The sequence below is a fragment of the Sinocyclocheilus grahami genome, unplaced genomic scaffold, assembly GCF_001515645.1.
Source record: "Sinocyclocheilus grahami isolate Dianchi unplaced genomic scaffold, SAMN03320097.WGS_v1.1 scaffold94.1, whole genome shotgun sequence".
Lineage (NCBI taxonomy): Eukaryota > Metazoa > Chordata > Actinopteri > Cypriniformes > Cyprinidae > Sinocyclocheilus > Sinocyclocheilus grahami.
Genome location: NW_015505273.1, coordinates 1,264,090 through 1,291,028, shown reverse-complemented (window position 1 = coordinate 1,291,028; position 26,939 = coordinate 1,264,090). Strand labels below are relative to the sequence as shown.

Sequence of the window (26,939 nt, the reverse complement as noted above, 5' to 3'; positions counted from 1 at the left end):
CTTAAACTGATGATTATGTTTTTGCCATTTGTGAGGGTACTTTTATAACAGGATGGCAGTATGACAAAGTAAAATGCCATATGGTGCCATACAGCTGCTGGTTTTCTTCTAAGTACAATGGACCCCTGACATTTAAATGTCATTGTAAACTATGGATCCAGCAAAGAAAGGTAAGGCTGCCTACTGGTGCATCTGCACCAAAATGGTGAAAAGATAAACCTGACAGGCTTCTCTCTCAAGAAATGTGCTCAGGCATTTGAGGAAAGTCAAGAAAACATAGTGAAGAAGAGTTAATGGAATGATTCACCATGATTTATGCATCCTCATGTAATACCAAAGCAGCATGACTTAATGAGGTTTGAGAGATACAGCAGAAAGGAGGATTTTTTTTAGCGGCTAATGACTTAAATCTCACAGAAATCTATCATATGACTTCAGATGACTCTGAATATAGGGCTCGAGTCATATGGACTTCTTTTATGGTCCGTTTATGGTTCGTTATTGTCTATTTTTGAGGCTCTGGTCACTGTATAGAAAAGCTTAACGTGGATTGATATGAGGGTGAGGCAATGAGGACAGAACTTTAAACTATTGAAGTTAAGACTCAGTTTTGATACTAATCACGTGGTTCTTTTACAGTTTCCACACGAGTCTTCGGTTTGATATGTGCTGAAGAGACACTTCACCAGTCTCTGTATTGCACATGGTCTTCATTTACGACAGGTTATGGATGACAGCAGTAATATAAACAACCTAAGTCTGTCCAGCTGATTCATTTCCAGCTCATGATATATTAACATTAATTTATAATCCTTCTGGAGCTGCATGCTGGATGACAAAGTGAAGATGCATGTTTGGAGAACAAAAAGTTTTTGTTTTGCTGCCAACAGGTCCCCCTAATGAGTTTATGTCTAAAATATATCCAAATATACAGTCTGATTATGTCAAAGCATTAGCACACACACATACACACACAAAAAATATAAATATAAAAAAATAACAAAATACTAAATAAAATATATAAATAACAAAATAAAATTTTATATATATATACTTTTATTTTGTTATTTTATTTTATATTTAATTTGTTGTTATTTATGTTTTTATTTTGTATTTTGTTATTTTATTTTGTATTTAATTATATATATATATACTGTATATATATATATATATATATAATACAATTAAATACAAAATAAAATACCAAAACAAAAATTATTAAAAAATAAAATAAAAGAAATACCTGCTACTTTTAGCACACTTTGTGAAGTGTGTGTGATGGGTGAGGTGACGCCCACAGGAGGATTGCGGCCCTTTTTGTAGCTCCCAGGTTGTCCGAAACTCTGAGGTTTCTTCAGTTCTCCTTTTCCCGTCTTGTCCTGCGGAGAACCATCCGGCAGTCGGGTTTTCCTCCACTTGCTGGAAGGCTCTGATTTTAAGCTGCCTGTGTCATAAACTCCATCAGCCTTCCGTAAAGACTTACTGTCCTCGCTATACCACGCCAGTCCACTCTCCACCAGAGAGCGCTTCTCTGCATCCGTCCGCAACTAAACACACACAGAGTACAGGACATCTGTTAGAAGATGAGATTTAATATGAGAGACCATACTATTCTAAATTGTATTCAGTAAGGATGCATTATATTGATCCAAAGCGACAGTAAAGACATTTATAATGTTACAAAAGATTCTATTTCAAATATATGCTGCTCTTTTAAACTGCCTATTCATAAATAAATCCTGAAAAATAGTTTCCCACAAAAATATGAAGCAGCTCAATTGTTTTTAACATTGATAATAATCAGAAATGTTTCTTGAGCAGCAGCATATCAGAATGATTTCTGAAGGATCATGTGACACTGAAGACTGGAGTAATGATGCTGAAAATTCAGCTGCAGATCACAGAAATAAATTACATTTTAATATATATTCACAAAGAAAAGGTTATTTTAAATTGTAATATTATTTCAAAATATTATTGTTTTCATTGGCGTTTTCATCAAATGCATACAGCCTTGGCCTAGCCTTCTTTCAAAAACATTAAAAAACCTTACTGACCCCAAACAAAGCATTGTATTTATTTATTTATATATTTATATTCTATACTTTATGACTTGGCCTCATATTACACACTGAAATACACAAACACACTATGAATGATGCGCACGTTTCTGTTATCTAGAAAGTAATAACCGCAATCCAAAGCATCCTCTGTGTCGGCTGTAAAACATAAAGATTAATACGAGAGTTCAAGAAGAAAAAAAATGAAGCTCAGGGAATCTTACTCTAAAAGACTTTTCCACATTTACACTTGGATTCTGTGATGCTTTTCTATGGGCACAGTTTTACTTCAATAATGAAGTAAACATGTAAGAAACAGAGCACATTACTCAGTTATAAGTAACTTTGTATTATATATATATATATATATATATATATATATATATATATATATATTATATATATATATATATATATATATACATATATATAACACGCCATTTGTGGATAAAAATGTTGGACATCGCAATGGAAGCATTTGGCAATGCAGAGAATATGACATTTCTCTTTTTTGCACCATCCAGATGGCACATTGAAATTATCTTCAAAATTTCATGTAGCCATTCTATGATGATGTTACCATAGCAACAGAAAGTCTATCAAGTCATATTGTTCCCCTTTTTGTCTGTATGAGCCTGAGAATTAACATTTGCGTCTTTAATGACGAGGAAAACAAAGGTTTGATTTCATGGTGAACTGATAGCGAGTGCTTCAAACGAGCAAATGACGTGCCCAATAGGAACCAGCTGCTCTTAATTCATCCAAGAAAATCAAAGCCAGGTTTAAAGGAAGTACTGACTCTCCCGGCTCTCTAGGTGAATGTGATATGCGTGAGTCTCATACTCTGGTTGTGTTGCATTATTTGTAATCATTATTTGTGATGCTTCTATAACATTATCAACTTAGAGTGACAAAATTAGACCCACAAACCAAAAACTGTTTAACTCTTTTATCAGCTGTAGAAATGTTCAGGCCATCCATATAACACTCTAGTGAAAACCACCAGACTACCAAACCAGAGACACGTTAAATTGAAGATGGCAGAAACACCAAACCACAGCCTGAAACTAGAGCCGGAAACTGTCAAGACGTCTCGCGTTCTCGTCTCGACACAAAACAAATCCTCAGAGGTTATCTTATGTCATTGTTTACCAGAGAAGGAACTGAAAAACAATGTCAAAAAACAGATATGGAAGTCATTTTAATATGTGACTTGGTATGTCTGCATCCAGTTTTAGTTTTTAAGCAGTGGCTGCATGTTCATATTTTTAGAAAAAACTCATTCTGTGCTAATTATCCATATGATTAGTTAAAGCCAAAAATTAAAAGTATTCTCGTAGCTTCATAACATTACTGTTGAACCACTGATGTCACATAGACTATTTTAACGGAGTTCTTACCACCTTTCTGGGCCTTAAACGTGGTAGTTACATTAGTGTCTGAAAACACTCAGATTTCATCCAAAATATCTTAATTTGTGTTCGGAAGATGAACGAAGGTCTTATGGGTTTGGAACGACATGAGGGTGAGTAATTAATGACAGAATTTTCGTTTTTGGGTGAACTATCCCTTTAAGTAAAAAGGGATAAAAAGAAATCTCTTCTGCTCACCAAGGCTGCATTTATTCGAAAATAGAGTAAAAACAGAAAATATTGTTAAATATTACTACATTCTAGTTGAATATACTGTAACATGTAATGTATTCCTGTGATCAAAGCTGTATTTTCAGCATCGTTACTCCAGTCTTCAGTGTCACATGATCCTTCAGAAATCACTCTAATATGCTGATCTGCTTCTCAAAAACATTTCTTATTATCAATGTTGAAAACATTTGTGCTGCTTCATAATTTGTGGAAACAGTGACATTTTTATATTTTCAGAATTCGGTGATTAATAGAATGTTGAAAAGCACAGCATTCATTTGCAATAGAAATCTTTTGAAACATAATAAATGTCTTTACTGTCACTTTTGATCAATTTAATGCATCCTTGCTGAATAAAAGTAAGAATTTACAAAAAAAAAATCATACCAACAGCATGTCAAATTTCTAACTCATGGACAGAATATGGCCAACGTCATATTCAAATTGTTGCAAAATTTCTAGTTGTAGATTGATCTAAACCACAGACCAGAGTCCTGTTCTAGGAACATGACTGGCCTGGTTATTTGGATGAGTTCTGGATATTTTCCTACCATAGAAAAACATTTCTTATCCCTCATTTTGTAAAATCAAACAGAAAAAAGCACGACATTCACTCATATCTAACGGCTGCAGTGAGGTGTGCTGCTTCATAGACTTCCACTGTCAGCATGTTTTACAACAGTTGCAATGTAAAGTTGAATCTAACCCCATTTGGAACATTTAATCATGTTGTTTGTGCAAAATATATGATGTCTGAAATATATTAACTAGCCTAATCCAGTAGATATTTATGCCAAGTCACACTAAATCCAAATAAGCAACGTTCAAGAACAAGACCCAAATCACTCCGTGCACAAAAACAGTGATCTGTGCAATACTGGTCTCTGAGCTGCTTACCATGGCGGAGGAGTTGCGTCGCGAGCCGACAGGTGTGGTGGGGAGGGAGTTGAGAGACGAGCTGGCGTTGAGCTCCTCTGAGCTCAGGTTATCAGAACCATCACTCAAACCGCTGCTGATGGAGCTGCTCTCGTCCCAACTGCACACACACAGAGAGGAGATAAAGACGGTTAGAAGAAACAAGGAAAGCCTGAATCATGCAAGAAAGAAGTAAATAGCACAGTACCACACCCAGGACATACTTTATTGCTCAGAGTTTGCACTTCCAGTGCTCTTACTATTAGTTATGATTCATTGAAGAATCAAGTTTGTTTCAGGTGTCTCTTCTCAAATTCATTTGGAGGAATAACAATGAGACACAAATGAATCAATAGAAAGATTAGATCTGGACTGAAGAAATTAGCGAGTTTACCCTCACCGTCAGCAAATAAAAATATTACAAACATAATTGCGATTTTTTTTTAAAAATCTCACAATTCTGACTTTTTCCTCATAACTGCACGTTTATATCTCATAAGTCAGGCTTTTTTCCTCAGAATTGCACGTTTTTATCTCAGAATTGCAAGTTATAAAAAACTTAATTTTGAGTTTACTTTTCACAATTCAGAATTTTTTCTCATTATTGCAAGTTTACAACTCGCAATTTTGAATTTTTTAATCAGATTCCTGAGTTTTTTTTGTTTCCACTGCTGAATTAAAAAAAATAAAAAATAGGGATGCACCGATACCACTTTTTTCAGAACGAGTCCGATACCGATACCTTCATTTTTGGTACTCACCGATACCTGTATTTTCACAGCATTTGTAATTTTTTTTTTTTAAATATTGGGTACAGAAACAAAATAATAGTAATAATAATAATAATAATATGAATCATGTTAGTTGGCTTCATTTAGCAAACAGATATTACCTTCAGTTATTTCCACACTTAATTCTACCTGTTAAAATGTATTGTATAAGCTTTTGCTACTTTCACTGTTCATTTTAATGGCGCATTAGAGCTGCTCCATTGCAGCAGCTCAATACTGTAATCACAAAACCTTTTCCTAAAATAATGCAGGGAACCACTCGTTATACATTATACGAGTGCACGCGTACTATTTTGGTGATGCAATTTGCGTCACGCGCAGTGTACACGGACCCTCGCGTACGAGTAAAAACTGAAGTATACTTTGGCCTTAAAGCAAGCTAAACATACGCAGCGCGCACACGTTTGTATTGGTGCAGAATGAGAGAGACACTTACAGCCTAGCGCATTTCACCCAGTCTGCTAGTTTCACTTCTGCTTTAAATAAAGTTGTGTATGCTTGACGTTTAAAATAAATGCTGTTTATAGTGAATGCCCCTATAATTTTAGTTTGATTTATATTTACGATTTAGTTTTAATCCAAATGCATGCGCTAATGGAACGAACAGCAATCAAGATCATGCAACAGAAGTGCACGCTCTCGGACTCTCTCGCTCTCCTTACCGTCAAATAACTTTAGTAACTTGTGCATTGTTTTACTTGCTTTTGACATATCCCACCGAACTACAAACTTTCCAGTGATGTCTGTGAGAAATTCACTCGATAAGCTCGTGCATCTGTGCTCAATCCACTCAGCGTGCTCTGCTTATCAGCTCGGGCACTTCCGCTATACAGGCGTGAATATTGAATGTTTAACATTATATTAATTACTTATATGTACTTCATAGACATCCTTAATCTCTAATAACTCCATTCTACTCTTCTGTTTTCAGTGTTTCTTTTTCTGGACACAGCTCTATTCACACGCTGTTTGGTATCGGCTTTTGGTATCGGGGCATTTTTACGAGTACGAGTACAAGTACAAGTACAGGAGCGCAGTATCGAGCCCGATACCGATAGTGCATCCCTAAAAAAACGTAATTGCAACTTTTTATCTCACAAATCAGACTTGTCTTCTCAGAATTGTGTTTATATCTCGCAATTGCAAGTTCTAAACTCATAATCATAAGTTTACATCTCACTCTTGGAATTCTGAGTTTAAATCTCACAATTGTTTTTGATTGCCACAGAATTTTTTCAAAAATTGTAATTACGACTTTTTACCTCACAATTCTGACATTGTTTTCTGTCAACTGTGACTTATATTTCACAATTCTGACTTTTCTTCTCAGAATTGCAAGTTTATATCTCAATTCTTCTTAGAACTGTAAGGGAAAAAGTCAGAAGTGTAGATAAAAAGTGACTAATATTTGTTTAATTTTTGTATTCCATGCTGGAATTAAGCTTCCCTAGATGTCAGAGAAAACCTCTTCTGAAACTGAAATCCTTTTCTCAGGAGAAAGATCGGAGCAGCATTATTTGATCTCAATTTCATCTCAGCATTGTCAAGGAGAAACAACTGAGATGGTATAGAGAGAAATCATTTGTCACTTTCATGCTCCATTACCTGACCCAGGAACAGACAGCAGGATCTCGTACTGGCACAGATGTCTTCACCATATAACCACACATGCTTGGTTCTGGCTCTGGAGCAGGCTTGCGTTTACTTCCCAAAAAACATTGGAAGGGATGTAGATGTAAAACAGAATGATGGGTAGCGACCGGAGAGGTTTAAAATAACTGTATTGTTCTTAAGGTCAGTGAGTTTATGAATGGCAAAGCATCAGTGCAGTAACTACGAATGGGTTTTTCTGGCAAACGCTACGGCTTTGGGGTTTGTCCATCTGTTGTGAAAGAGGGAAAGCCACACTAGGATCATAATGATTCATCTTCAGTCTTGCATGACAAAGATGTGATTTAGGTCTGAAACATACATATGTATGTGAACGCAAATGCTGTGCAAGATCTGCACATTTAAAAACGTTCCTCTCCAAACTGTCCTCTTTATGGCATTGTGTTTTCTGTTTATTACGACTTTAACTCAATGACACATTGAGAAGCTGCACAATACAATATGTAAAATAAAGATGAAAAAAGATTGTGAATAATTATATTCTTAATAACTAAAAACATAAGTGAAGTAAATGGACTTAACTTTTGCAAAATAAAAAAAGTCACAAAAAAAACAACAAAAATAGATACATACATGCATGCATAAATAAATTCTTTAAAAAACTGTAAAGCAAATGGGTGTTTAACTTTCGCAAAATAAAAAATGAAAAAGAAAAAACTAAAAAAGGGTGCGATAATGACATTGTTGATAAAAAATAAGATGATGTAGTAAACAGATGAGGAACTAACTCAAAATAAAAGTTTAGAAAAAAAGATTATGAATGATTTTATCCTTAATTAAAAGTAAAAAGATGAAGAGGAAGTGAATAGAAAAATGAATAAAACTCTTAACTCTTAAAATGGTAATTCATTCTTTAAATACATTACAGTTTTTATCGTTCAGTAATTTTATAATTCTTGCATTTAAGGGTTAAGGACAGGGTTGAGATATTTTTTAAACGAAACAAGAAAAATACTGAAGGAGATGGTTGTCTTTTGCTCATCTCAAGAACCCTATACAGTGATTATGGACCAGAAGAAGGTTCTTTCTGAACCAAAGGTGCTTCAAAGAGCCACTGAAGAACCTTTAAGCAAATGATACACGTGGGATGTTAGAAATGAACCTGAGTCATGATCACTGTAGATCTCTGTCCGTCTGTCTCTATCTGCAAAGTACTTTGTGGTTTCCGACTCAGCAAGAGATGGAAAATGGAATTATGGGTGCCAAAGGATCAGAGGTCAAAAATGGCTGGTTGGTGTTCGGAAGAACAACTTAAGGAGCCAACAATTTGTGCTAATTACAGGTTGTGTGGCACAGAGGGGAGAGAACGGACTTGCCTACATGTCTCAACGGTTAGAGACGACTCCCGCAAAGACATTTCTTAATGCTTTTCTTTTCCACATCAGTTTCTATTTCCACCCGTTTGAAATGTAATGGTGGCGCACTGGAGCCAAAAGTCGGCCAAAGTCTGTGTCAGCTAGTTTTATTCTCATTTGAACGGAAATTGTGATTACCATGCTGAGATATTGCATAATGAGAAGACCAAAGAATAAGTTGACAACTAGATTACATTTTCTAAAGAAAATAAGAGTGCCACCATGTGCAAAACTCTACTTTTGAGAGTTTTTTCTCTAATTCTATTAAAAATATTTTCGTTAATTGGTAAAAAACGTTCAAGTACTTAAAATTTTAATTGCATTAAAATACAACATAAATATTAGATAACTTTAAGAAAAATGTAAACACTTTTTTTTAAGTAAAGAAACAAGCCGAAATTTGTTGTTGCCTTGGCAACTAATTGAAATAAAGTTGATGAATTAAAATCACGAAAACTAAAACTGATAAATAAAATTACAAAAATAAAAATATATAAATAAAATAATAAAATAAAAATAATATAAATAAAATAATAAAAATAAATTAAAGCTAAAATATAAAGACAAAAACAAATTTTTTAAAAATAAAATACAATATAAATATTAAATCACTCTGAGAAAAACATGAAAAAATGTGTGAAAATTTGGAATGTTGTCTTGGTATCTAACTGACATAAAAGTACTAAAATTACTAAAAGCAAAACTGAAATAAAAATAAATTAAAGCTAAGATAAACAATGAAACAATAAAAACATATATGCTTTTAAAATGTTAGTCATAAAAAAGTCATAAAACTATAAAAGAAATGGTAATTAATTGAAAAGGTTGAAAAAAATACAATATGCTAGCTTTGCTTCATCGGACTCACTCTCATAATAAAGTCCTGCTCTGTTCCCTCTCTCAGGAAACGCTCGCTGTCTCTATATTGGGTTGAGGGACGTTTCATGAGAACCGCTGTGGTCTCCAGAATGGACAACGGTGCCATCAATCTCATTTGAACATTCAGTGGAAACCGCCAAATAACTCAGGAAATCATTCATCACAGCCGCCGAGAAAACACAGCTCAAAAGGTACGAGTTTGAAATGGAAACAGATGACAACCTAAGAAATACAGCTAGTTTCTTTAGTCGCTTTAAAGTGCACACTGTAAAAAATATCCTGTTCAATTTATGGTAAAGAAACAGCAGATGGGTGCCACACATTCAATGTGATGGTGACAATTCAATGCTTCAATGCTTTGGATATTATGAGATGACATATACAGTGCCTGTATATTTTACAACTTATATATCCATATATTGCAATCAGTGATTTAATATACCAATCTACTTGAAGTATCAAAGTCTGTTTTTTACCTTAATATGTACTGATAATTATCATGATAACACAAGTGGTATCAGAGAACATCATAAAACATGGTCAATAATCACACATAGATGGTGCACAGACAAACAAACAAACACAAAACACCAGGTTAACACACACACACAACAAAAATAATGCAATAAATATCAATTAAACAACAGAAAATGCAACACAAAACAACCTAGTTACAGTATTTTTCTGTAAAAATTTCAAAGAGTTTTCATATTATGAATTCTATTTTCCATTAGGTAATCCTGTATTTAATTCCCATAATTCACTGTAGTTTTACTGTATATTTTAAGAATTCTATTTTTCATCACTGACCTTTTACTGTTTTTCACCATTATTTATACAGTCACATCATATTTACTAACAAAAAAACATATATGACGTTATTTTACTCTAAAATTACATGTAACGTGCACCGTAAAAATAAATAAATGAATAAAGTTTTTTTGCAGTATGTTTTACAAGAAAATACTATTTCAGTAAATGGACGAGTCTTTATGTCACTAGTCAGAAGTCTGGCTAATGAGACGCTCAGAGACAAAAGCGATCTTGTTCGTCTAATACTGAGATAAAGCTCTTGTCTGAAGTGTGAGTACTAAATACAGGGAGCTTGAGTAAAATCTATGCGATCAAAAACAACATGTTTGAACTTTTTCGAAATCTCAAGTGTGGAGGAATAGAGGGCCGATAACAGATCCTTTGCGGTCTATGTGAAGAATGGAGCAGTACATGAAGAAAACTAGTCCGCTCAGTTTGAGAATGAGAAATGACATTGGGTGGAGAGGTTTTGTTGGGCTTCAAATATTGAGCAATTATGTCCTCCTCCCAACTTTAGTCCATATGAAAGGCATCTGGGGCTTTGTGACAACTCCCAGCGTTCAGCACTCATATCAGCTGAGACTATGTTTTGAGTTACACCCATATTGGAGAAAAAATAGATTGGATTCAATTCATTAGTGACGCAATAAAGAGCATGTTGAGTCTTGAGCTATTTTCCAGGTGACCAATTCAAACAAGCATGGTTACTCCAACGGTAAACTGACTAATAAAATACAGCACCACTTGAAAAGGAAGAAAAGCCTTTGTAGATCTTTACAAATTCTAATTAGCTGCTCAAGATTTGACCTTGACCTCTGTAAACATGAACATGCACTTGCAGGTTGGTGTTTGTCTCTAACTAATAGGAGTCACCCTGTTTCTTCTTTGAAGAGAATATTAATGAACTAAGAACATGGTACTGTTCAGACATGTAGATGTCGTCAGAGGGCGAAACTCCCCACGAGCGAATCCCTCATTCATCGCTGATCTCTCCCGGCAGTGACTCACATGAAATCACGCACAGTCATCGTGTCTTTGTTCACGCTTAATCCAACTCACATCAATTGAAACTATCCAACTGAGACCAGGAGTCCCCCTTCCACAGGCAACACCCCCACCTCCCGGGCAGCCCGTAATCATATCCAGATGTACAGCAGCGTCCAGCACACTGTGTGTGGCCCGCATTCCTTCAGCCACAAGGTTATCATCTCTAAACACAGATAATCATAACATTTAAACAGCGTGTTTCCGCAAATAACAAACGGATGCATCTTTACAGCCCTATTGATGTATGTTAAGGCTTGATAAAAGTTCAGAATAAGACATTACATTTAAAAAAAGAAATGCATTTAAATCCACGCTGTATGCATGAGCTGCATGCTCATAATTTTTCATCACAATGCAATACCTTGAAGTTTCAATATTTAAGATGCAGTGCAAACTCAAATTCAGTACAGTCTGTTTTAGTCTAAAATACATCATGTTATGGAAGTAAATGGGTGTTGTTTCAGTAAAATAAAATCTACAGAATAGAACATATGTGCATTAACTATTTATTTCTGTTGTGTAGCATTGTGATAAACACATAACGTCACTACATCAGTCCAGAAAGACTGCAGTTTACTTGTGCAACAAGCTTCTAAATACACAATAATTGGACTCTGGGATTCAGACTAATGCAGAGCATGAGTAACACATCATTCACTTTTATACTCTCGTGTCAGGAATACATTTCAACAATTATTAAATGAAGATTTCAGCCAAACTATAAATCAAACGACTTCAGTCCCCTCAAACCGCTTTTGCACAAATAAATGCTCCACGTGTTACCGTGTTGGAAAAGGACCGACTTTCATGCAACAAAGTGCTTTAGAGAGTCTTTTACACAAAGCATCTGTTAGATCAAGATGTAAGATGGTGAGTTATGTTCACACAACTGGAAACAAATTACGCGAGTATCTCAAACCACAATACAGCAACTCAAGCCTGAAACATTAATAAAAGGCATGCTCACTTTCCGTGCAAGATGGTTCTCTTAGAAGGTCTTTAGTAATAAAAATAACCACAAATAAGTGTATAGTGCTATAAAATGGATAGCTGATCAGATCATTTGCTCTAGAAAGAATCTGATGGAGTTCATATTGGGATCTTTGATTTGGATTGCACATTGTTGTAATTTAGCAAATCTGAGCATTTAGATCTCTTCTGAAACTTGATTTGAGAGACAGGAGAATTAAAGGAATAGTTCACATCAAATAAAAAATTTGCTGAAAATGTACTCACCCTCAGGCCATCCAAGATGTAGATGAGCTTGCTGCTTCATTAGAACAGATTTGGTTTAAAACACCTTAATGATGGATTTGTTTTTACAAACATACAGCTTTTCACTTCATAAGATGTTAACTGATGGACTGGAGTGGTGTGGATTACTTTTTGGATTATTGTGATGTTTTTATCAGCTGTTTGGACTCTCATTCTGACGGCACCCATTCACTGCAGAGGATCCATTGCTGAGCAAGTGATGTAATTTCTGATGAAGAAACAAACTCATCTATACATCTTGGATGGCCTGAGGGGAAATATTTAGCATATTTTTATTTTTGGTGAACTATTCCTTTAAGCAAAAGTCTCCATTTCATTTAGTTTGAATATTAAGATATTAAACATAAATATATTTTCTTTTGGCATCTCTGCATGGAGATAAAACCTTTCTTTACTTATTTACTTGTTTATCAGCAATTCCATGTCAATGCACAGCACACAGATCTGCACCGCCCCACAGAAGAAACCTAACAATAGTGATAATTCACTGACACCCACATGAAACCCCCACAGCAGAGAGAAGCTGTTATAATATTTCACCGACGGGTACAGTACAAGCTTCATGGAAAGTGTTTTGAGTTTTTTAGATTTACAACACCCTACATCTACTGAAATACCGGTGAGATAAACTTCTGGCCATGTGTCTGAACCAGCTGAAGCCAGACAAGCGCACAAACTTTCCATGACCGACCCGTTAATGGCTTTTCCACATCGGCAAACTCACTGCAAATGCACACGGAGGATTCGCACACATTTATCTCTGTTCACCTTTGATGTGGAGAGCTTCTGCTTCATTCACGCCAGAGTCCAGCGGGGGAAAGACTCGACGAGCACCATATGAGCACGAGAAAGACAGTGAAAAGCAGGAATATATTAGCTCTGAGCGAGTTACTGAGTGAAATGAAGCTCGAATCGTTTGTTGTCCATCTCACTCCTTTCATTTGGCTCCAGTGGTGCCAAACCATGTCTACACATACACACAAAGATATATATATATATATATATATATATATATATATATACACCAAACACACTGTGTGTGGCCCGCATTCCTTCAGCCACAAGGTTATCATCTCTAAACACAGATAATCATAACATTTAAACAGCGTGTTTCCGCAAATAACAAACGGATGCATCTTTACAGCCCTATTGATGTATGTTAAGGCTTGATAAAAGTTCAGAATAAGACATTACATTTAAAAAAAGAAATGCATTTAAATCCACGCTGTATGCATGAGCTGCATGCTCATAATTTTTCATCACAATGCAATACCTTGAAGTTTCAATATTTAAGATGCAGTGCAAACTCAAATTCAGTACAGTCTGTTTTAGTCTAAAATACATCATGTTATGGAAGTAAATGGGTGTTGTTTCAGTAAAATAAAATCTACAGAATAGAACATATGTGCATTAACTATTTATTTCTGTTGTGTAGCATTGTGATAAACACATAACGTCACTACATCAGTCCAGAAAGACTGCAGTTTACTTGTGCAACAAGCTTCTAAATACACAATAATTGGACTCTGGGATTCAGACTAATGCAGAGCATGAGTAACACATCATTCACTTTTATACTCTCGTGTCAGGAATACATTTCAACAATTATTAAATGAAGATTTCAGCCAAACTATAAATCAAACGACTTCAGTCCCCTCAAACCGCTTTTGCACAAATAAATGCTCCACGTGTTACCGTGTTGGAAAAGGACCGACTTTCATGCAACAAAGTGCTTTAGAGAGTCTTTTACACAAAGCATCTGTTAGATCAAGATGTAAGATGGTGAGTTATGTTCACACAACTGGAAACAAATTACGCGAGTATCTCAAACCACAATACAGCAACTCAAGCCTGAAACATTAATAAAAGGCATGCTCACTTTCCGTGCAAGATGGTTCTCTTAGAAGGTCTTTAGTAATAAAAATAACCACAAATAAGTGTATAGTGCTATAAAATGGATAGCTGATCAGATCATTTGCTCTAGAAAGAATCTGATGGAGTTCATATTGGGATCTTTGATTTGGATTGCACATTGTTGTAATTTAGCAAATCTGAGCATTTAGATCTCTTCTGAAACTTGATTTGAGAGACAGGAGAATTAAAGGAATAGTTCACATCAAATAAAAAATTTGCTGAAAATGTACTCACCCTCAGGCCATCCAAGATGTAGATGAGCTTGCTGCTTCATTAGAACAGATTTGGTTTAAAACACCTTAATGATGGATTTGTTTTTACAAACATACAGCTTTTCACTTCATAAGATGTTAACTGATGGACTGGAGTGGTGTGGATTACTTTTTGGATTATTGTGATGTTTTTATCAGCTGTTTGGACTCTCATTCTGACGGCACCCATTCACTGCAGAGGATCCATTGCTGAGCAAGTGATGTAATTTCTGATGAAGAAACAAACTCATCTATACATCTTGGATGGCCTGAGGGGAAATATTTAGCATATTTTTATTTTTGGTGAACTATTCCTTTAAGCAAAAGTCTCCATTTCATTTAGTTTGAATATTAAGATATTAAACATAAATATATTTTCTTTTGGCATCTCTGCATGGAGATAAAACCTTTCTTTACTTATTTACTTGTTTATCAGCAATTCCATGTCAATGCACAGCACACAGATCTGCACCGCCCCACAGAAGAAACCTAACAATAGTGATAATTCACTGACACCCACATGAAACCCCCACAGCAGAGAGAAGCTGTTATAATATTTCACCGACGGGTGTTTCCCACACATGCATTTCACATTGTTCTGTGCTATGCAATGTTTTAAAGTCATTTCAAGGTACGTGGAGCAGTGTTGACATCACCATCTGATTGGCATTTCACATTCTGAAAAATAAAAATCACACACATGCTAACCAAAAGACCTCTGCAGTTACAGTATGTATCCAGCAGGGGTCACAACATGTGAAGTAAGACCCTCTGATAGGAGCACAGTGGAGTCTGTCATGCAGGTGACTGATAGACAAACTGACACGTCCAGCATTTAACCTGACCACACACAGAGAGTGTGTAGGTAATGGGAGTCTTAGAATAATACCCATCAAGACCCCAAACAGCTCTCCAGATGTTCTTATGGTGTGTTTATTTGTCTGTAGGACAGCTGATGTCCACATGCTCAGAGATATACACTAGTCATCTTTAATGGATTGCATCCTGTGAAAACGTATTGGGAACGAGGCCTTGAATTACTCGAAAATCTTCAAAACTACACACCTAAACATAAACTGCATAAAATGCGTGCTTAGAATTTTGAATAAATTGCGCATTAATGTTAGCTTGAAGTTAAAAATTAGTAGCTGTGATTGCCAGAGCTTCACTATTAAAAACACAATATTCCATGTAGTATGGATTGTAATATTGTTGACTGTAATTTAAGCTCAAAATCATAACTACGCTATATTGTCAGTATCTGAGCACGTTTACATGTACTCTCGTGCAGTGTTGGGCAAGTTACTCTGAAAATTTAATCAAATTACTGATTACTGATTACTCCTTTTAAAAGTAATCATGTTACTGTTTTTGCATTATTTTCAATTAAAATTATTCACATTTGTACAGTATTTTCTGCAGTGGTTTAGAATAAACCATCTGAAAATCCACATTCGTTATATACATACATTAATGTATTTAGCAGATGCTGTTATCAAAAGCGGCTTACAAAAGGAACAAAGCAATTCATAAAAGAGCCAACAATAGTCATAATACACAATACCAGATTTATTAGACAACTAGATGAGAAACAAGCTGGAAAAGAGAAGAAATGCAGAGATGTGTTTTTTTTTACTCCTCATTTTAATAACCATTTATGCTACAACCACAATGCAGTTTGCAGATGTGCAAAATAATTGGCCTGATGTAATTTGCACTCCTAGTACCTTGTAAAAGCCCTGCCTGAAAAGAAACAGGAAGTAAGCTGATTCTGAACTGATTACTAGCACATCCAGAATCAATGGCACAAGGCGTTCATCAGCCTCTCGCAGTAATATGCAGCCATTTTCCATCTGCAGTCACACACACACTGCTTCACTGGGTCACCGAGAGTCAGGCTGATGGGGGTTACCATGGCAACACATGCGCTGCTGCATGCTCACAGACACACCCGCCACTGCAACCCTACTGTGCATCACAAGACAAAGATATTCCTTAACCCTTTCAGATATTTTTAGTGCAGATATCTTATAGCAAAGATAATGATTGATTATAAAAAAAATCATAATATAAATGACAATTTTTACCTAGTGGTTGATAAAAATTAGAGAAAAAATTCATTTTCAGGAAGGACACAAATCTGTAAACAGTCACCCTTACAACCACCCAGAATACCCTAACAACAACAATTGCCCTAGCAACCCTGAATACCATAGAAACAACATAGCAACCACACAGAATACTACAGGAACACCCTAGTGTAACCCCTCTCTCCCGGGTCCTCACCACCACACCTCGTTCTCGAGTGGGTCTCGAACCCGGGTCTCCGGCATGGGAGGCGGATGCACTAACAAGGAGGCTAAAGACTGCAGGCCCGCTAGTCGCTAGTGCGTCGCTTGAGATCAGGGGAGTGAGGTTTACCTGTACAGCATACAGCCGCTGGCCTCCGTTACACTCACTCCCCTAACCTCACTCCCATCTGGGTCACGGCACCAATATAACCCCTCTCTCCCAGGTCCTCACCACCACACCTCATTCTTGTTCCGAGTGGGTCTCAAACCCAGGTCTCCGGCATGGGAGGCGGATGCACTAACAAGCCTTCGTTACACTTGCAACTAGCCACATGGGCAAACACCCTTATAACCACCCAGAATACCCTACCAAACACATAGCAAAACCCTAGCAACCACAGAGCATCCACCTAGCATGCCATAGCAACACCCTAGCAACCAGCCACATGGGCAAACACTACTCATATTCTCTTTAGGAATGTAAAAACCTATTGATCTAGGTACTATTTCCATGTGTCAGCTATGGTAAATAGATGATTCTGGGTGGGCTGTTGTTGTTGTTGTTGTTGTTGTGAGTATTCTAAATCATTAGCTCATTAATTGCCAAATGAAGGGCTCTCTCTCAGTCTCTGAAATGTCAGATAGACGTATTGAAGTCGAGTCCAATGTTCTCAGCCTGCGATCTTTCAGCAACTCAGAGCACCGACCATAACTGACAGTGTAACAGGAATCTCAGCACTGATGTGAGTCATTGTAAAAACGTCCTCTCATATGAATGGTCAAGCTTTAGGGTGAAATATGAGAGTGTAATATCTGTGCCGCAGGGACATATGGAGACAAGAACATGGAACGGCACTTAGACCTCAGAAGATGAGATGATACAAACAAGGTTAAAGTAACCGTCATAAGTTTATTTGCAATGTCATATTGTGCAAGAGTGAAAGCCATAAAAAACTAAATCACTCCCAAAATCAAAAATAAAATAAATTAATAAGGTGTAAAAAATCAAGCCTTTTAAGATATTCTGCATTTGGGAGCTAATTATTTCAGCAATCCAGCACATTTTACAATGAAATTGCCATTACCAAAATGCATCTTAATATTTTACTTTTTTTTTTGTGTGTAATAAATTCTATTTATAATATGATAATATATTTTTCATTTAAATTGATTCAACAAATAAAAATACTACCATGTACATATTTATTTTATAATAAAATATATCTATTCTCACTTTATAAAATATACAATACAATACATTAATTTTTCAGGTTTAAGAAATGAGACGAGATGAGAGAGATGAGAAAATATATAATATAATATAATATAATATAATTTGGGAGTGACAGCATACTTGTTCTAAAAACAACTTATAACAAAACATGAGCTTGTAAATCAGTAAATCACTTTGAATTATCATTAAAGATCCAGGATGGGTTTGACCATGAATAGGAAGAGAACGGGTCACTATCCAATAACACTCTCAGGGGACAAACGCACACAGCAACAGACGCTAACATGCACTCACCTCAGGCCAGACGCAATCAGTACACACTATTTGTCTAACTGCAGACTTAGCTTTTTGCCTATATTTGTAAACTGAGCACAAACTGCAGGAACAGCAAACATCAGCAGCTGGCATTCAAACCATTACTTAACTACGATTACTTTATTTAGCAAAAGCGAATATACTGTCATCTTCCAGCTCAGCTCATGCAGATATGATATTGTGATAAACTGTGCTATTTTCTTCACTTTTATTGACACAAACCTCCAAACTAATCACAGCCCTTCTGTTGTCTTACATGGTAATCAATAATTTCATATTGAATATCAAATATACCATGGTATTAACATGTATTCACATGCCCACTCACAACACTACAAGAACTTGGAATCGATTGAACACGACTGAAGCATCTGTGAGGGAAAACCTCACCTTTCACCTCCATCTCCTCATCAGTTTATCTCCATGGTTACCACATCCAGAATCATCTTCACTGAATTAACTCACGCAGCTCTTCTGCTCAAATCACCAGTATGCCACTAGCTGTCAAAAGATACAAAGCAGAGCAACTAAAGGCTTTTCCAACTAAAGAACTTTTCCATGCGTTTAAATGAAGCCTTTTCAACAAAACAATCAGACTGAGCGGATTCTAGTCTTGCTGCTCAACCTTAAATTCATTTAAATACACTTAGATGTGATGAACATGAGAAGGACGGTTTTGATGCTACTGGACACATTAGTAACCTTGTCAATGGTTTTTAGAGACTTTTAGGGATGGAATGTCCACATACACATTCAATATATCCTGTAAAACTCATACACTTGCTGTATAAATGAGTTTTTCCATTTTTTGGCTGCCTTGATTCAGCCTAGTTCAGATCTGTACTTGCCCTACTAACATCATATGATATTTTAATCTGATAAATATGAAATTATTCAAATATGAATAGCTATTTTAGCTTTTTTTTTAATCAAACATATTGTATACGTGTCAAAAATTATAACATTTCCCAGGAGTTACAATGCAACTGATACTTCTAGACTGAAAAAGAAAAAGTGTTTACACTCAGATTTTAAGTAAATTTAGCATACGGAATGGAGTAAAATCCACTTAACTGAGTTTAAGTAAGTAATATTAAGTGAATACATAAATTTGAATTCACTAAATTCTTAAAGGCAAGTGCTTGCATAACATAACACTTTTAAAATAACACATTTACCTTCCAAATTCAGTCCTATGCTGGGAAATAAAAATCCCCATATGCATTTCAGTTGAATGATTCATGTAGTCCTAACATAAACAGATTACGTAAACTTCAGTTTTGCATATTTAAATGGACTGAACACAGTGAAATTAAGCTGTGATAAAGTGTTCAGCAACTGTCACTTCAGCTTGTTTTAATTAAGTAAATAATAATAATTCCTATCTTGTTTTTGTGTTATTTCTATTTTGTTAGGGGTCCATTTGACCCACATATTTTTCTACTTTGAGTCTTACATTTCATAAGACAAAGTTTTCAGTTTTTTTACCTGACTCTTTAGTGTTTTTCACAGTGTTGATTTTGCATGGAAAACAATAGAGGTCAATCTGACTTCAACACACAAGTCAAAGTGACGTGACATGCGGCCAAGTATGGTGACCCATACTCAGAATTACTGCTCTGCATTTAACCCATCCTAAGTGCACACACACAGCAGTGAACACTCACACACCCGGAGCAGTGGGCAGCCATTTATGCTGCAGCACCCGGGGAGCAGTTGGGGGTTCAGTGCCTCAGTCGTGGTATTGAAGGAGGGAGACTCGAACCAGCAACCTTTGGGTTACAAGTCCAGCTCTCTAACCATTAGGCCACAATTTCCTATAATGTATCAAAGCTCTCTGATGATCCGTACTGTTGAGGTCTGTTCTCTCTTATGTAAGTTTCTCTCGCTCACTGCATTGAAGCGTCAGTAGAAAGTGAGAACGAGGGCTGGGTTTGATCACCCCACCGTCATGCGGCACTCGCTAAATCCCTCCGCATGAGCCTCCCAGATAAAGCCCAGATTCACGCCCAGGAGAACTGGCCTGGATTTCATCATCTCACTGTGCATGCAATGTGTGTATCCGAGGGTGTGTGACCGAGCAGTGAGCTGTGCTGATAACTTCAAACTCTGCTGAAAAAGAGGAATTAGAACGACAATCAAGGCCAATAAAGGAGTGGCTGTCCTCAAATCTGGAGGTGACTGAGTTCAGATCAGACACCTACTGTCAAACTCCTACTGCTGCGTGCTGACCGAGTCCAAGAGGAACACAAGATTACAATGAAATCATTGAGTTATATGAATAATCTGAGACCTGGCAGATGGCTCGACCTTGCAAAAGGACACGAATGGTGACTGGGTGCATTGAAATGCTGCAGGTTTGCTGTTGAAAAAGTTTGGCTTTGGAGACAATTTAGGTGTTTCAAAAGAGTGGAAACAAAGGTGTCAATGTGTACTTTGATCTCTAATACCACCCTGCATCACATTTCCTGAACGAAATCCAATAATGAATTAAATCGTTATCATTTTGGGGTGCTGATTCCAATAATAGTGTCCGTTTTGCTCAAGCATGTTACACTTTCTCAGTAAATGTGATGCATTTTGTAGCATTTTTGCTCTCGATAACCATTTGTATGGTGAAGAAGTCTTGTATTATCCCTTAATCAGCAGAAAAACTGCCACAAACACATGATTCCTGTCTGAATCTGAGCCAGACTTCAACTATTTGTTCAATTCTCAGTCAATTTATGATTTTGTATGATTGATTCTGATTCATTGATTTATTATGCATAATCCACCTTTTCCACTCCTTTGCAGATTGTAAATTAAATGAGTAGGCTACTTTTTTTTGACATTTTACTGTTATTTTGATAAGTGCATTCAACCTGATTAATATCCATGATTGATTATTCATTCTTATTTTGTGAAAAAACTGTAAATGATGGAAAGTTTATTGCTATTTTTGAACTCAGCATCATCAAATGAGGTAATAATAGGCCTTTTCTGCAAATCAGCATATTTGTTAAGCGTCTGCTAAATGCTTACTTGATTATTTGCTAGTATTTTGGTGTGTGCAGTCTTTCTGTCTACAAACCTGATAAATATCAAACGAATGAACAAAATAAAATATACTAACCAAATACTACTACCGCAGCACAACCAAGATCAAAACTGTGTATTAATGATATTTATACATACTATAGGCTACAACCGATGTACCTTCTCTTGAAGTTACTTTTTTTTTTTTTTTGCTTTTGATTTGCATAAAGCTGAGCATTTCTCTTTTTGATGCTCACAACACCTCCTCCACTGTCAATCCCACACTTAATAATCAATATTATTGAACTGGACCAAGAGTGACAGTCAACATACACTGTCGTTTAAAGGTTTAGGGTCAGTCGATTTTTAAAAAAATAAATTCATACTTTTATTAGCGTATAAAGCGTTATTATATTAGCATTAAACTGATCAAAAGTGACAGTAAAGATAATATTACAAATGATTTATATTTTTAATAAATTCTGTTCTTTTGAACATACTATTTCACCACAAAAAGTTTCCACAAAAATATTAAGCAGGACAGCTGTTTTCATCATTGATAATAATCAGAACTGTTTCTTGAGCAGCAAATCGGCATATTAGAATGATTTCTGAAGATCATGTGACACTGAAGACTGGAGTAATGATGCTGAAAATTCAGCTTTGATCTCAGGAATAAATTACATTCTACAATATATTACAATAGAAACCAGCTATTTTAAATTTTAATAATATTTCACAAAATTAAGTTTTTTTGCTGTATTTTTAATCAAATAAATGCAGCCTAGGTGAGCATGAGACTAAAAACATTTAAAGGCGGGGTAAGCGATTTTTCAAAAATGCTTTAGAAAACTGATTCGGGCTGAATAGCAAAACAAACTTGTAGCCAATCAGCAGTAGGGGGCGTGTCTACTCATGATGTGGAGGAGAGAGAGTTCAGTGCACAAGACGGACATTAGCCGAGCCGAGCGACAGAAAGATAGAGATGGCGGATACGAAACAAAAGAGGAAAATGTCTGCGGAACAAAAGAAGGCTTAAGGCAAGAAGGAGGACCCGTGTAAATATCGGATCAGCTTTCCAGTGCTGGAGAGAACTGAAGGAGCTGCGATCTGATGCCGAGGTTGCTTTGTTTCTTCTCGATAGGTGAGTAACACTATGTCTGCGCCACAACAGTTAAAGTCTGTCTAGTACACTGGACACGACAAAGCGACCGCTGAAAATCATTTGAAATTTGTGTCAATACGTCATGAATAGAATGCAGCAGCAGTTTTCTGTCTGGGATTTGTCATGTCGTGCCGTGCCGCATCCAGTGTAGACCATAGATATGTATATATATACAGTATATCTATAGTGTAGACAGCATCACTGATTATAATGAGTTCTATTGTATTTTGTCTCGCCGAGCCACTCGCATCCGGTGTAGACACGGTGTAACATTGGTTTTGCTTTGTTTCACAGAAGTAATCGTTGCCTGGGTTGCGTACGTATGTGTGGGGCGGAGCTATCAAAATAGGGGCGAGACCCTTTTGGGGTAGGGGCGTGTTTGTTTTGGTGATTTCAAATGTCAACATTGGCTACCAGAAATCACTTACCCCACCTTTAAAAAATCTTACCAATCCCAAACTTTGTAGTCAACACAGATTTCGCAGCTGCAGCAAACATCCAAAGCAATGAAAATATTACGCATTGAGCCTCAACTAAACACGTTTTGTACATTTTACACCATCCTATACAAAAGTCTGAAGATCCTGTAGTAATGTTATGAATCTGTGCCAGAAGGCAAGTCATCATTCACAGCATCTCTGCAGGCCTCTCTGGTAACTTAACTTTTACCAACTTTTTACTGAAAAGTTTGGGGCACCAAAAAATAAAAAATAAAGGTTCCTTATATGCATCAATGGTTCCATAAAGAACCTTTAACATCCATGGAACCTTTCCACTGCACAAAAGGTTCTTTATCGTGGAAAAAAGGTTCTTTAAATTATTAAAATTTTCTTCACACTAAATTTTTTTATTTTTTTTATTTTAAGAACTGTGCACCTAAAGGTTCTTTGAGGAACCCAAAATGATTCTTCTATTGCATCACTACAAAAACCTCGTTTGGAAGGTTTCTTCTTCAACTTCCCTCTTGTGCTGAATTTGATGAAAGGTTGAAAATATTTAGCAGTGCAACACATGCAGACACTCACCCATTGGCCAGATTGTCGTCATCGTCGTCGTCATTAAGGCTCTTGCAATGTACATCAGAATCACTCAGGTAACCAGACTTGAGGTCTCTGTCTCCGGCGTCCATGCCTTCGATGAACTCACTGCGTGACGTGTGGCTGAGCCGGCTGGAGCAGCGGGCAGGCATGGTGTGAGAGATGTACTGAGACGAGGCCTTGCTGCCCGACACATAGCTGCTGCCCGTTGAGGAAGGAGCGTCGCCGGCTTGCAGACGAGGACTGGACTGGCCGTGGCGCCAGGAGAGAGGAGAGGAGCGGTTGGAGAGGCTGGAGATGCTACGAGCATTGGTTTCATCACTGTCGTAGCAGACACTGCTGTCCAGACAACTGTAGACGGAAAGAGAGGGTTACTGATGCATGCAAAACATAACATAACAGGGCTGCTGGATCGGATGAGGGCCACAGGAACTCATGACCTACTAAAGAAAAGGATGCATCTGTGGTAGAATTCATCTGTTGAGGATGAAAATTTCATAACCAGATGCACCAGCTCAATTGAATAATATAACAGTTTCCTTCACCACATGAACATGGAAGAGCTATTTTTACACACTTCTCTCAAGATAATTCATCACACAGCTGTGAAAAGAAAATGCACTTGTGGGTTGAAATATTTGATGCACTCGAGGCATAAAAAGCACACAAACACACTGACACTGGGTTATTCGGTTAGTGTTAGCCAGCTGAAGGAGAATTATTTGGTCTGTTATTCTTGCTAGTGGGTCACTTGGTCAATGTAACTCGGTTGCCAGCAGGTCTGTTAATAATTTCAATCTGTTGTCGATGGGTTATTTTAGGACTGAACGATTTGGGAACAACTAATTAAATTTTTTTTAGAGTTCAGGTTTGCTGTATTTGATTTTAGAGCTGCACAATTTGGCCAATAAAGTTATATAAAATAATGATGATGATTTTTTAAATTATGATTATTAAATAAAAATATTAAAAAAATACTCTAATAATAATAATAATAACATAGTATAAAATAAAATACATATAAATTTTTTTTTTTTTTTTCAAACATTAAATCATTTAGCTTTTATTTTGGTAAAAAAAATTAAAAAGCCCTAAAAACTTCTCCTTTGTTGCAATATACCTCATAATTTTTCATAATTGTTGTCTGTTGTCGATGGGCTATTTAAGGGCTAAATTATTTGGGGAAGAAAAAATATATATTTTTCTGAAAAAAATAAATTACAATGTATTTTTTTTAATGGAGCTTCAGGTTTGCTTTGCTTGTTTGTAGGGTTGCACAATTTGGCCGATAAAATTCTATTGTGATTATATAAATACGGCTATAATAATAATTATTATGACGATCATTTTTATTATGATTATTATTATATTTATTATAAAAATATTACAGTGAGAAATATATGATTGTAATAATACTATTGTCCTGTAAAATAAAAAAATTAAGAATTTAATAAAATATTAAATTAAAAAATAGATTATTATTGTAATAATACTACTGTACTGGAAAAAGCAGCATCTAATAAAAATAATAATGTCTTTTTATAATAATACAACTGTAAAATTACAAATTTGATACTTGCTTCTTGAGTACTTTTCAAACATTAAATCATTTGTTTATTTGTCTTGGCAACAGGTTTATAAATGCTTCTTATTACACATAGTAAAAAGCGGTATTATTTTGATTGATTGTTCAGTCCTAAGAAAAAATTGTTCAGTTTTACTCATATTTGTCAGTTGCATGCATCTGAATGATATATCAGTTGAGTTGATTATGAAATGGAATGAGTGATCTGGATTCTGGATCCAGCAGCATTACTGGCATTCATGGCAGACCTGGATTGGTGATAAAGGACCACATTGGAGTTTCTAGACAGAATAAATGTTTCATTTCTTAGTACATAGTATAAAATAAAATACATATAAATTTTTTTTTTTTTTTCAAACATTAAATCATTTGTTTATTTGTCTTGGCAACAGGTTTATAAATGCTTCTTATTACACATAGTAAAAAGCGGTATTATTTTGATTGATTGTTCAGTCCTAAGAAAAAATTGTTCAGTTTTACTCATATTTGTCAGTTGCATGCATCTGAATGATATATCAGTTGAGTTGATTATGAAATGGAATGAGTGATCTGGATTCTGGATCCAGCAGCATTACTGGCATTCATGGCAGACCTGGATTGGTGATAAAGGACCACATTGGAGTTTCTAGACAGAATAAATGTTTCATTTCTTAGTATTTTCAAAAAAATCTGAAAATAGCACACATACACTGCACTGGACCTTTCACAGTGACGGCGCAGCCACTCCCAAACCTCATGACCGGCTTTTCCATTCGCTTTCAGTGCCACATCACATCCTACATGAAGCCAAAGCAAAGGTCCTGCTCTCTCCACATCGCACACTATGTGGCAAGAACATTTATAGAGTTTTTCTCATTACTAAAATCAACAATGACTGTAATGGCAAAAGCAGACTTGAACTAGATCTTTGCATTTCTAAAATGAGTGTGTTTGCCCATGCAAAATATAAAACAAAAATGATTTTTTTTAAAGGAGCTTCAGGTTTGATTTGCTTGCTTGTAGGGCTGTACAATTTGGCAAATAAAATTATATTAATTATTATGATGACTATTTTTATTATAATTTTTAAAATAAAAATATTGCAATGTGAAATATATTATTGTAATAATACTACTGTACTGTAAAACAAAAATTAAGTAAATTAACTGAAATAAAATTAAATAAAATATAAAAAACATTAAACTTAATTTATTTTAGCTGCTTTCCAGGCAATATTTCTCATTTTCATTTAGTTTACCTTGATGTACTAAAATATATAATTAAATAATAATAATAATAATGTAGCGAATCAGCTCATGGGGAAATATTAATAATTAATCATAACTAGTTATAATTAATTATAAATATTTAGATCCGCTGTAGATATTTACTTGACCTCTCAGGGTCAACTGTCTGTCAATTCTAAGAATGTTAATTTCCTGGTTAAGGGAAATAACTTTCTTACTGTACAACTCTACACAAAGCTTGTAGCATAAATCTGCATGATTAAGTGACTCCAGTTATGAGCAAACAATGAACAACGTCAAGTGTGATACAAGTAAGACTTTATTAACTACATGACTTAAACTAGTCTAACATACTACATAAACACTTAAAGTAGTCCAACATACTACATAAACACTTAAACTGGTCTAACATACACATACACACACACACACACACACACACACGCATACAGTT

At 35.7% G+C, this 26,939-nt stretch overlaps 1 protein-coding gene across 1 annotated transcript in view; it reads right to left on the bottom strand.

The window, feature by feature from the left end:
• Positions 1-26,939, bottom strand: part of LOC107587625 (neuron navigator 1-like) — a 58,613-nt gene that overhangs the window by 24,644 nt on the left and 7,030 nt on the right. The window contains 4 exon segments of the mRNA XM_016275473.1: positions 1,244-1,547; positions 4,601-4,739; positions 23,663-24,025; positions 25,948-26,080. Of these exon segments, the coding sequence (XP_016130959.1) occupies positions 1,244-1,547; positions 4,601-4,739; positions 23,663-24,025; positions 25,948-26,080 (939 nt within the window).